The sequence below is a fragment of the Dendrobates tinctorius genome, unplaced genomic scaffold (assembly GCF_039654945.1).
Source record: "Dendrobates tinctorius isolate UK_male_01 unplaced genomic scaffold, ASM3965494v1 ptg000060l, whole genome shotgun sequence".
Taxonomy (NCBI): Eukaryota; Metazoa; Chordata; class Amphibia; order Anura; family Dendrobatidae; genus Dendrobates; species Dendrobates tinctorius.
In genome coordinates this window covers 14,845,754-14,859,045 of record NW_027361728.1, presented here as the reverse complement: position 1 = coordinate 14,859,045, position 13,292 = coordinate 14,845,754, and the positions used below count along the sequence as shown (strand labels likewise).

Sequence of the window (13,292 nt, the reverse complement as noted above, 5' to 3'; positions counted from 1 at the left end):
TTGAAGGAACACCACGACTCGGTACTGGCTGGTCATCCAGGGGTGAGGGGCACCTTAGAGCTGGTATCGCGTCGTTTCTGGTGGCCCAAAATCCGGCAGGACGTGGTCTCATACGTGGCAGCTTGCATCACGTGCGCTAGGGCTAAGTCACCCCGTACCCGTCCTGCTGGCACGCTACAGCCTCTGGGGGTACCCAATAGGCCATGGACAGAAATCTCCATGGATTTCATCACTGACTTGCCAGCCTCGGCGGGGAACACGGTCATCCTGGTGGTGGTTGACCGTTTTTCAAAGATGGCACATTTTGTGGCGTTGTCTTCGCTGCCCAATGCTAAGACGTTGGCTCAGGTATTTGTGAAGGAGGTGGTCAGACTCCACGGAGTACCGTCGGACATAGTATCTGATAGGGGTACGCAATTTGTAGGGAGGTTTTGGAAAGCTTTTTGCTCACGTTTGGGGATCAAGTTGTCACATTCATCGGCGTTTCATCCACAGTCTAATGGACAAACTGAGCGCATGAACCAAAATCTAGAACAATATTTACGATGCTTTGTGTCCGACAACCAGGAGGAGTGGTCTACTTTCCTTCCTCTGGCCGAATTCGCGTTAAATAATCACCGCCAAGAGTCATCGGGAGAGTCTCCATTCTTTTGTGTGTACGGTCAACATCCTCAGTTTTGTACCTTACGTCAGGGTGACTCGGGGGGTGTCCGGGAGGAGGATCAGCTAGGAGCCCAATTGTCATCAGTCTGGAGGCGGGTGAAACAGCGTTTGTTGAGCATGAGTGCCAGGTACAAACGGGTGGCTGACAGTAGACGTGTGCCAGGTCCGGACCTGTGTGTGGGTGAATGGGTGTGGTTAGCTACGAAGAACATAAGACTCAAAGTTCCATCTTTAAAACTGGGTCCAAGGTTTATTGGGCCTTTTAGGATTTCTGCCATCATTAACCCAGTGGCGTATCGGTTGGAACTTCCTGCGGTGTACAAGATACACAACGTGTTTCACAGAGCTTTATTGAAAAAGGTGGTAGGCTCTGTGGACGTGACGCCGATGCCACCTCCAGTCATGGTGGATGGCGATTTAGAATTTGAGGTCGCTAAGGTAGTGGACTCTCGAGTAGTACGCCGTACTCTTCAGTATTTGGTGCACTGGCGGGGGTATGGTCCGGAGGAGAGGTCTTGGGTTCCAGCCTCAGACATACATGCGGATCGGCTGGTCAGTTCTTTTCACCGTCGTCATCCGGACAAGCCGGGTCCTATGAGTCTTGAGGGTCCGGAGGTCCCTCGTAGAAGACGGGGTAATGTCATGTCGGACGCTGTTCACACCACAGCGTCCGGCAGGCAGAGGTAGTTCCACCTCCAGCCACTATAGCCTCAGTGGCACCGGCCTGATCTTCAGGCTCTCGGGGGTTAATCCTGCTGGAGACCAGGTTGGATGGTTAGTCATGCCCACAGTCTTTAAATAGTCATGCTGGCCTATGGGCGTCGCCGATTATAGCTTGTGTTTCATACCAAGTGGTTCCGGTCTGGAGTGGAGGTGTTGCAGAGAGAGAGATTTGTATCTGGTGTCGTATGATCCGTCGTTATCCTTTCTCCTTCCCATATTTGTGTTTAGTTGTGCCCTGTTCACATTACTGTATATTCCTCTGTGTGTGCGGCGCAGTGCAGTTTAAGTTCTCCCTGTCTGTCTTTATTTGTGTGGGGGCTTTGGTGGTGTGTCTCCTCACTGGGTGGAGGGTGGAGGGTTAAGTGCAGGGCTGAGCAGGAGACAAGGAAAGGTTGGAGGCTCAGGCATTTGCACCATCAGTAAAACCCTGGGTTGAGGGTCAGACAGGGTTTCCCCTAGTGATAGGGACATCACAGGGCCCCCGGGTATTACAGCCTTAGTGGGACTAAGCCCCACGTGACACATGTCAATTCTTTGTGCGGATTCGGCAGCATTTTTACACCTATTCCATTATAGGAATCCGCAGGTGTAAAAACGCAGGCCAAATCCGCAGGAAATCTGCAATAAATCCGCAGGTAAAACGCAGGCATTTTGACCTGCGGATTCTGCAGATTCTGTGCGGAAAAATCCGCACATGAATCTGCAACGTGTGCACATACCCTTAGAGTTTCTTAGCGGAGTTTCTTAGCATATTGACATGTTTCTGTAACACTATTGCCTGCTCTACTGCATGGTTTTCCCTCCCACTCCCCCATGCAAGGACGCTGGCATACTCTCTTCTCTGGCCCCACAGTGTAGTCCCCTTCTGCTGGCATGTCTTGAGCATGCTGCTGTTCCTGGCAGCATGCCTAGCATTCCAGCCAGTGTGCTTCCCTCTTCTTAAAGGGGCAGCGTGTATATAGCGTAATGCCCTCACTCTGTTATTGAGAGGCATTTAGTATAATTATTTCGCCTCCAAGATGGCTCACAGTCAATTGCTAAGGGTCATCCTGTATAAAAGACTTCATATCCCTTAGGGAGTTGCCAAAGCAACAGCATTCATTAGTATTTTGCCTCTCCTACTAGTGAGTTGTTAGGTCCTCCAGTACTGGTGTGGCCAGTGACCTGAACCCGAATCCCTGGTCCTGATGTTGCCAGTTCCTGAACCTGAATCCCTGGTTCTGGTGCGGCCAGGTTTCTAAACAATGTTCGAATCATAAGATTTTCTACATCTCAAGATGCATATAGGGTCTCCAATCAAAAATCATATATAATCTCTATTAGAAATACTTTATTAGATACAAATTAAAATAACTAAAAGAACTTTGGTTCACACCACAAAAACGTGACCAAAACAAAACCAGAACGTGCTCAATAAACTAAATCCATAAAACTAAAATTGGGGTAATCTAGAAGTCTCTAGTGTGTCGCCTAAGCTCAGACCTTCCTGGCTGCGGAGGTTGGCACCCTATGGGGGAACGTTGTGGCGCTCCCGCTCCACGATGACTGTCCCTGGGGGCCCTAATGCATCCTGCAGCCACTAGGGAAACCCTCTACCCAATCCCTAAAGGGACCCCAAGCAATAAACATAGACCAATCCTATGCCTAAAGAGGACCCTAGACCAATGACATAGAACACATTCAGGCAACCGGTGGCATATCTGCATGATACAGGCCTATTAAAGACCTTCCACGATCCCACCTCTTTATGCAGTGTGAAAAGGAGGGGATTTAGACGTTCCCCCTAGGGTGTTAACCAAATTTCTTTTGGTTATTTTAACTTTGTATCTAATAAAGTATTTCTGAACAATGTCCCCAGGTCCTCATGCAGCCAGTTCTGTTCCCAAACTTCCCTGGTTCCAGGGCGGCTAACATCCTGAACATTGTCCCCTGCTCCTGATGTGGCCAGTCCTGCTCCAGAACTCCCCTGGTCTCAGTACGGCCAACGTCCTGAACATTGTCCCCTGGTCCTGTTGCGGCCAGTCCTGCTCCCGAACTACCCTTATCTTGGTGTGGCCATCTCCTGAACATTATCCCCTGATCCTGGTGTGGCCAGTCCTGTTCTCAAACTCCTGTGGTCCCAGTGTGGCGAGTATGTGAATGTTTCCCTATCTGAATCTCTGTGTCAGAACCGTTCTGCAGTGAACTCAAACTTCAACTGTTAGTCTGATTGGAGCCCTACTTCAGTATCAGCGTACCTGACCCCTGGGGTCAGCAGTAGCAGTATCGGGTTTTGCCTAGGAATGGTACCTGGAAGCTACCTAATAAGCCTGACCTCCCCACTAGAGGCTCCAGTAAACACCAGGTAGCTGATTAGCCACACCACTTACTTGGCACACCCGGTCCTGTAGCACAGTTCGTCCACTAATCCACATGCACCACTGCTGGGCGTAAGTTTCTATATGCTTTTTCAGATATGCCTCGTTCTTGCATTAACAAATCTAGTTTTTGCTACATATGTGGAGAAGTCGCTTTTGCATCGCAAAAGCGAAACTTAACTACCGTGACAAGGAAAGCCTACAACCTGTATTTTGGCTGCAGAATAGGAGATTGGTACAGGGGCTGGGCTCCACACATATGCTGAAGTCGATGTGCATCACATCTTACCCAGTGGTGGCATGGGAAGAGGCAATCTATGCCTTTTGTAGTTCCAATGATCTGGAAAGAGCCAGCCGATTACAATACCAATTGCTATTTCGGCATGGTGCCCCCCATTAGGAAAGGAGTTTCAAGGGAGAAGTGGACTTTACAGTATCCAAACATTCCATCTGCAATACGCCCAGTATCACATACAGAAGAACTGCTGTTTCAAAAGCACCGAAAACATTTTCAGTCTAGTCAAGTGAGAAGGAAGAGGGCTCTTGGTGTCATGAATCACCTTCCTCTCATGACACAGACTTTCTGTCAGCAATCTAAACTGAACCACACCTTATGACACAATGTGAACTGAACAAGAGTAAAGACCTTCAGACTTCCTGGTGATTTTGGTACTGGGAAAAACCAGTACTGGTGATACCCGTGGTCCGTGTCTGCATGCCATCCGTGTGTACATATGTGACATTCATGTGACATCCGTGTGTCCATGTGCTGCCTGTGTGCTGTCACTGTGACACATATGGAAGCAAATGCAGCATAGAACTTAAAGTGTGTTATGTATTAAAGATGTTCAAAGATAGAGATAGTGATGAGGAACATAGATAGATAGAAATATATGTCAGTGTGATACATAATCAGTTGCTTTGAGTGTTTTTTTCTGTACTTGCTTTTTGTCTTAAATAAATAAAATTATTTAAAAAAATTGGTGTGGTATCCTATGTAATTTTCATAACCATCAGAGGGAAGGCCGACTGCTGGAGGCTGATATTACTATTCTGGGAAAGGGGCCAATAGCCCTAAAGGTTCCCAGGCTATTAATAACAGCTTACAGCTCTTTGCTTAGCCTTTACTGGTTAGTTTATGGGGAAGGCCAGAAAAGAGATGACTTAGGGTCCCCCTATAATTTCTAACCAGCAAAGGCTAAACAGCTATGGGCTGATATTAATAGCCAAGGAAGGGGCCATGGATTTTGGTCCCCCTCAAAGATAATAACATAACCTTCAGTCGTCCCAGAAATAGCGCATCCATAGGATGCGCCAACCTAGCGTTTAACCTACACTCTTCACCCATGTCCTGGTGTGGTGGCAAGTTGGGTAATAAGGTTGGGGAGTCTATAAGACACCTCCATTACTAACCTCATACCTAAATGTAATAAAGATCCAGACAGGGTTTAGTTCAAATAAACACTCCCCACATTCTATTTACCATTTATTACTGTAAAACTGAAAATAATAAAACACCATATCCCTCACCTGTCCAACGACAATGCATTTGTCACAAAAAGAGCCCAACTCTGATTAATCTGGATTGCATTGCTGAGCAGTGGCATGATGCGACTGCTCAGCCGTGAATCCGGGAGACACTGATATGAGCTTAAGTGACCTGCTGTGATGTCATTGAGCTTACCGGAGGTCACAGGCAGCCGCGTTCAGGCGGTCAGTTCAGTATGACCCGGCCGATGAACTGTGGTATCCTTTATGACGTCATCGCGAGCACCGTGATAAATCTATCATCAGCTCACACTTAACTGACCGTGGGAACAGCTGGCCATGACCTGCAGTAACCTCAGTGACATTACCGCTCGTCACTGAAGCTGTGCATTCACGCTCTGCTTAACGTCTCCTGGATTCACAGCTGAGCGGTTTCATCCTGCCACTGCTCAGCCATGTAATCCAGATGAAGCAGAGCCCTTCGTGGGATAAATAGATTGTTATCGGACAGGTGAGGAATATGGTGTATTATTATTTTAAATTTTACTATAATAAATGGTATATATAAGAGAGTAAAAAAAAAGTAGAGATGAGTGAATCAACTTGCAGCACTCTGGTCCAGTGGTCAAATCAATATTCTGTGGCCACAAGATAAGAACCCTACAAACTGCCTCCTACATGCCAGCAGTCCACATACTTTTGATTAGCCAGCCTGGTGCAACATTGCATGTATCACACTGCAACAATAACAACACAGGGTGGCTAACCAAAAGAGGAGCTGGGATTGCTGACAGGCACAAGGAAGTTTTCAGGACTCCTGTCCAGCAGCCATGGAAAAACTGACTTGGTCTCTGGACTACAGTACACGAATCAATTCAGTCAAAACTAGTTTTAAGCTTAAACAGAAAAAATAGTATAATAAAAAAAATTCTACCTTCTTCATGTTTCAGACCCACTTCTGGTTTTGGCTACTAAATACTAATGCAAAACACTCAGCAAAACACTTCCATGTGGACAAAGTATGTGAATTCCTCATTGGTGAACTTCTCACAAATATATTAGCAAATAGTATAAATTGTATGATATGCATAGTAAAGTAAAGAGCGGTTCATAGAGGTGTCAGAGGCTTTGGTCTATAGATATTCTTCCTGTCAAAATGATATAAACCATGCTGAAACCAGACAAAGAGACAGGTGGTAATCATCATCTGACAAATCTGGTTATATGTTGTGTTGCATTACATTAATTTTTCCTGGTTAAAATACTGATGGTCCATCTACTGTGCCCAATCCTTTTTCTCTTCATTGGGAACTGTTAAACAACAACATATAACAAATTACACTGCCATTTTTTAGCAAAAGCTATGTCAAACTGCAGAAGCAGTGTATGATAATTTACTGTAAAAGGGTAAGTAGCATCTAGCTGCTGCTAATCAAATGATCTTAATTGTTATTTGTTTATCAGCAAGTGTAATCAAATATATAAAAGCAGAAGTTTTGGCAGTTTGCTGGTCTAGTGCAATCAGCCACATGTTAATACAATTATTGATTTTTTTTTAGTGGGAGAAACAAATAAGTGATGCTACAAAGCGAGGTTTCGAGACTGCTTAGGTATCTTCATCAGACATGTTATAACAAAGCATCTGAAGAATCACACATATGTAAACAAAAAGAACAGAATGTATATATGAATTTATTCAGATACTTTGTTATACCATGCCTAATGAAGAGACCTAAGCAGTATCGAAACCTTGCTTTGCAACATCACTTATTTTATTTTTCTTAGCCAAAAAAAGGTATCAAAACTACAAGATTATTAATTTGTTTCTCCCACTGAGAATAAACAATCTTTTTTCAACTGGCTAAAAAGGTACTGAATCCTTTTTATTTAACTTAACACAATTAAGGATATCAGCAATGACCTTAGAGAAGCCATTGCTGCTGCCTATCAATCAGGGAAGTGCTATAAGGTTATTTTCAAGCAATTTCCATTATTCTATATTGAGAAAGATTATTTAAAAGTGAGAAACATTCAAGATAGTTGACAATCGTCTCAGGATTTGATGTTCTACAAATTCCACCCCAAGTTCAGACCATGGAATGCTCAGAGAAAATAAAAGAAACCCAAGATCTAAAGTTCATACACTAAAGGCCTCAGTTAGGGCCCCATCACACATAGCGACTCACCAGCGATCCCGACAACGATATCAACGTGTCAGGATCGCTGGTGAATCGCTACATGATCGCTGGTGAGCTGTCAAACAGACAGCTTCACCAGCGATCAGTACAGCGACGCCGAGCGCGCAGCGTCACTGTGTTCGTTAGTTACCAGCACGCTGATGCAGGGATCTGGTAACTAACGTACACATCAGGTATCTAAGGGACGTGCGTCCCTTGGATACCCGATGTGTATGTTAGTTACCAGCAGATCGCTGGTCTCCTGCCTGTCACACGCAGCGATGCGTGCTGGCCAGCGGGAGACCAGCGACCAAAGAAAAGTCCAGAGGTTTCCCAGAGCGATCAGCGATACCGGCAGGGGGGCCGATCGCTGATCGCTGTCACACACAGCGATCTCGCTGGTGAGATCGCTGTTGTGTCACAAAACTTGTGACTCAGCAGCGATCTCGCTAGCAAGATCGCTATGTGTGATGGCGCCTTTAGTGTGTTAAATGTTTAAGTTCATGAGAGAACAATTAGAAAAAGACTTACAAGTATGGTTGCCAGGAGAAAGCTTCATCTTTATAAAAATAACATGGCAGCATGTCTACACATTGCAAACTTCCATTTGAACAAAATTAACTTCTGATATAATGTCCTTTTAGGCAGACAAAATCAAAGTAGAGACCTTTGATAATAATAACCTATGTCATATTTGGCAACAAACAAGCAGTTCCTTAAAATCAGAAGATAAACCATCTGAAGATAATATGTTTTTTTTTATTGTCGAATCATCTGTTCTCTGTATATGTGACAAATGTTTATTGTGGAAAAACACAATAATAGGTATACAGTATAATTTTATATGCTTTGTCTTTATGTCTTTCAACAGTACAATTGTCATATTATGTATTTTAGACCCAAAATTTTGTGATCATTGATGACCTCAAGCCATTAACATTCTACCACGTTAAGGTCCACATCTTTGCCCTTAATGGTTCATCTACAGAGAAAACCTTCCTCACTCCTACTGTACATTAGTTCTGTAAGGTGAGTTACAGTGGGCCATTTTTGCAGTGTGGTTTTCTGATGTAATAATCCTAATGGACGTTTTATATAATTAAGCGAGACTGAAGATATGTGACTTTATCCATTGCATAATAAGGCTTTCCCCATTATCTTTTATTAGAATTGTTTATTATATTCAGAAAATAACAAGGCTGAGTTCACGCCATATTGAGGTAGGCACCCAGCCTATGCCTAGACAGAAATATATACCTATTTTTTTTTTGTATGAGCATGTCAGACATATTTATTGCAAAAACGGCAAAAAGGGAGCTCTGTAGTGTATATCAGTGGGAATAAATGAAACCTGTCACATGCAGAAATGCAATTTACCCACAGATATACTGTACGTGTTATGTGCGGGTAATTAACATTTAAAGCGCATTTATCCAGTTTACTAGAGCAGCAGCGACAGGGAGAAAACTAAATTATATTCAGTGAGTGCAGCTGTAAAAACTCTATGGCACTTTGATTGACAGCCAACTCTGCAGTGTGTGTCTGCAGAACAGTCTGTCACATCACCTGAGACTAAATACAGTGCACTGTTTAGTGAGTGGTGACTATAAATGTCCCCTGATCAGCCCTGATGACTGGAAGCGAGATGATACAAGTTCATTTTTTTCCTTCTAGCCTATGCTCCAGTAATCCAGTTAAAAAGGGTTCAAATGCTATTAACCTGCAGATTACCAATATATTTGCAGGAAAATAGAGTTTCTGGACTGGATGTGACTGGTTCTCTTTAAAAAGTGTTAAAATGAACTGTAGGAAAACAACTAACCTTAAGTAGCCGAACAAAAGCTGGCACAACTCTTTGCCTCAACAATTAATTAACCTGACGGTGGGTGTGTACCCACTGCACCACTGGATGAGTTTACCCTGGAGGGGTGTAACTAAGTAACTACCTGGTCTTCTCTAGAGCCTCTGATGGGGAGAGTAGGCTTGGTCCATTAGGGTAGTCACCAAGTGCCACTCCATGGCAGTCATTGTACCTGCAGCAGCTGACCGAAGGGTCAGAGGCACAAAACGAAGAACTGAGGGCAAAGACAGATGTGTTCGGATAGTGTGAGGTTGGGACGGGCAGCACAGGTTCAAACTACGAAGCCGAGGTCAGGAGCAGAGAGATCAGAGCAAACACGTATACAAGCTGGGTCAGTAACAGGACAGTCGGAACAATAATAAACCTTGACATAGGACTTGTAACAGACTGTAACTAGGAAACAAAGTTCAGGCAAGGTGGGAGAGAGGAGCTGCCTAATATATCCCCTGATGCCTAATATATCCCCCTCCAGCAACAGGAGAATTCAGCAGTGCTGGTAGTGCTGCAAGAGGCTGTTCAGCATGATGGACTAACACTGGGAAGAGCAGTATAGGAAATTAATAAGGTGTGCACACTGACAACTAATTTGAGGTGCTGGTATAACGGACCAGGAGGTCCAAATAATAGTCCTGAATAATTTTTATCGCACACTCAGAGGAATTTCTCATGCAAGTTGTTATTTTATTAACAAACAGAGGGCGCAAACAAAGATGGTGGACGGCGACTAAACATAATAATGACGTTTCGGCTCCACCAGAGCCTTAATCATACTGTCGCTTAGTCCTATCAAAGTGTAGAAGGATTCAAGTGTAGACATAGACATATAGTCCCTAGGGGATGTGGGACTAGTCTGATAAACCGGCGCTGAAAGCATGGGTGTGATAGAGTTAAGTTGTAAACCTGGCAGGTTAAAGACCTGTGTATGATTAGGATTCAAGCGGCGCTCTCGCACCTGGCTAGGTCGGCATGGACTAAGTGACAATATGAAAAAAGAGAAGAAAGTTCGTTCGGTACACTAGCATAAATGAAAAAAACTTTATTAGGCTAATATGCCATATTTGCCATTTAAAATTTTTTAAATATGGCATATTAGCCTAATAAAGTTTTTTCATTTTTGCTGGTGTGCCGAACAAACTTTCTTCTCTTTTTGGATATCTGCTGTGCTCACCAGCGAATTCGTGCACCCATCTGTAGATTAAAGAACTCAGCACAGGGTGGATTTTCATTTGGATGCGATGCAAGCTCCCAGTTCTCCCTCTCCTAAGAGACAATATGATTAAGGCTCTGGTGGAGCCGAAACGTCATTATTCTGTTTAGTCACCGTCCACCATCTTTGTTTGCTCCCACTGTTTGTTAATAAAATAACAACTTGCATGAGAAATTCCTCTGAGTGTGCGGTAAAAATTATTCAGGACTGGCAAGAGTAGAGCAGTCAACAAAGTAAATAGGATGGTGGAGAAAGCGTGCAAACTACCAGCGTGAAACTGGCTGATGTGCCACCAACTGAACCCAATCAACTTCTGGCTTTGATATAAAGTATGCTTCAATTTGATCCATCACGATCGGCATTGTCCACGTTGGTCTTGATGAGGGGACGTGCTGGAAACAGACGCTCCTGATTCATGAAGAGGCATATGAATCAGGAGCGATGGATGAATGGCATACACCTTTGTGTGCCCTTCATCACCAATCCATGAAGAGGCATATGAATCAGGAGCGTTGGATGAATGGCATACACCTTTGTGTGCACCTCACCACCAATCCATGAAGAGGCATATGAATCAGGAGCGTTGGATGAATGGCATACACCATACACCTCGCCACCAATCCTAATCCAGACCTTGCTGGCATAAGATTTGTGACTTAGCGAATGCCGCCACTCTTCATAAATTTGACAATCGGCGGTCGCCATGCCCCTGTCCTCTGCCACACCCCAGCTCCACCCATTTCAGAAGAGTTTGTAGAAACTGGCATGAAAACACCCAAATTCACATTTTGGCGCAAGACCAGAATTCGGGTATCAAAGCTTTGATGAATCGGGCCCATTGTCTTTTTACCTCATTGGACCATACCCTTGAATCATTGACAGCACCGAAGTGAAACCATGTTTATTTTATCTGAATTGAAGGAAATATACACATTGGGAAAGTGGAAAATGGAACATGATGGTTGATTCATCCTGCCTGAATCACAAACCGCATAAATCAGACAGAGGCTGAGCTACTGCAGCTGTCTTTGTTTTACTCTTTTACACTGCAGCATTTCAGAGAAAACATAATTTCAGAAGATGGCTAGGGACAATGCATATTGGGTGACTAATCCAAGAGGCCGATCCCGGTGGCTTCCCCCCATCCTGCTCCCTAGACTGACAGGTCTCGTCTGGTATATCCACAGGGGCGTGTCAGTTATAGGGAATGGGACAGGGAGAAGCTGCCAGAGAGCTGACTTGGACTAGTCATCTGATACGCATTGTACACGGCTGGCTTTTCAAAGTATGCTTTGCAATAACAGAGTCAGTAACCCTGCCATTTGCCCCGTTACACCGGAATCCATCTCATGCACCTCTCTTGATGTATAATTAGGAAGATTTGGAAGGCCTATGAAACCATTAATCATGTCTACAGAGAGTTGATCCTGGCAAATTCACAGATGAACAGGTAGAAACAGCATTTTTCTTTGGCTGGAGTCACATGAACAATGATTTTCTTGTGCGAGAGAATCAGCTTGTTTATGTAAAATGACACTGAGTGTCATATTAGTGTAATCTGATTCTCTCACATAAGACAATCATATCACATGTGCTGAGAAGATGGAGAACTTATTTTTCCCATCTTCTCCATTGTTTGAGTCCGCGGATGTATCCGAGTGCAGTCTGATGTTTTACAGGCTCCCATAGACTTGTATGGGTGCGCATAGTCCAAATTCTGAAGCCACTTGCAACATGATGCAATTTTTCTTTCTCATGCCAAATCGGTATGAGAAAAAAAATTGCAGATCTGCACTGCCCCATAGTCTAACATTGGGCCGAGAGCTATCCGCTTAAACATCCGATAGCACTCAGCCATGTTATACACTCATGTGAGCAAGCCCTAAAGAACATAATGCAAATTGAGGAATTTTCAGAATCTATTTTAGTGATTCTACTTTAAAATTGTTAAAATTGTATATGGGAAATGTAATTACGGTACTTTTAATGTGCAATTTCTTTCTTTTCAGGTTTATATCCGTTTCAGAAAATGAATAAAATAACAATTACTTCCCAAGATAGGAATAGGCAATAATCCCATCACATATAAGTTAAACAGAAGATAGGCCATGTGGAGAACAAGAGGAGAGAAATCCCAATCCCCCAACTTTGCTCCAATCTACTGTAATTGTATAGTTGAATTCTGTACACAAACCTTAAATACATACTGTAAAATGCCAATACATCTATAAGTATGTCTATCATACAGCATAATAATTGTCTTATGTGTACAGATTTTTAAGTTATATTGATATAATATTTTGTATATAGTCATTTCTACATTTTGTATTATAATTTATGCATCATTCATTAAAAATTTTTGTAGCAAATAATCCATTAACTAGAACATGGCAATTCAAATGTTATTCATGTCTGCACTGAGAATGCTCAGTCGATGATATCATGACATGGCGAAGAATATCAAGAACATGGAAAACTTCAGTACAGTAGAAAGGAGTGCTCCCAGAACACAATCATATCACCTTTCCACTGCATATGGGATAAGTGTCTGATTGCTGAGAATCCCATAGTTGGGACTCCCAGCGATCACGAGAACAGAGACTCCTGTGTTCCTCATATGAAAGTAGCAAGAGAGTATTTGCACTCAAAGTCTATGGGACTGATAGCTATCCGCATAAATTGGTAAATAAGAAAAATTGTCATGGGCGTCCAAGACTCACTGATAAGCATGTGGCGTGAAGGCTCGCTTAAGGTTCATACTCACTTGATTCTCGTGTGAGTCTCTCGCATGAAAACCTGGCACTGCCGCCGGCACT

General features: G+C 43.6%; 1 protein-coding gene across 1 annotated transcript in view; it reads left to right on the top strand.

The window, feature by feature from the left end:
- LOC141092731 (anosmin-1-like) overlaps nt 1-12,716 on the top strand; it is a 137,975-nt gene extending 125,259 nt beyond the window's left edge. Inside the window, exons 13-14 of the mRNA XM_073579123.1 lie at nt 8,306-8,437; nt 12,486-12,716. Of these exons, the coding sequence (XP_073435224.1) occupies nt 8,306-8,428 (123 nt within the window). The 3' untranslated portion in view covers nt 8,429-8,437; nt 12,486-12,716. The remainder of the gene's footprint in view (nt 1-8,305; nt 8,438-12,485) is intronic.
- Nucleotides 12,717-13,292: the final 576 nt, after the last annotated feature.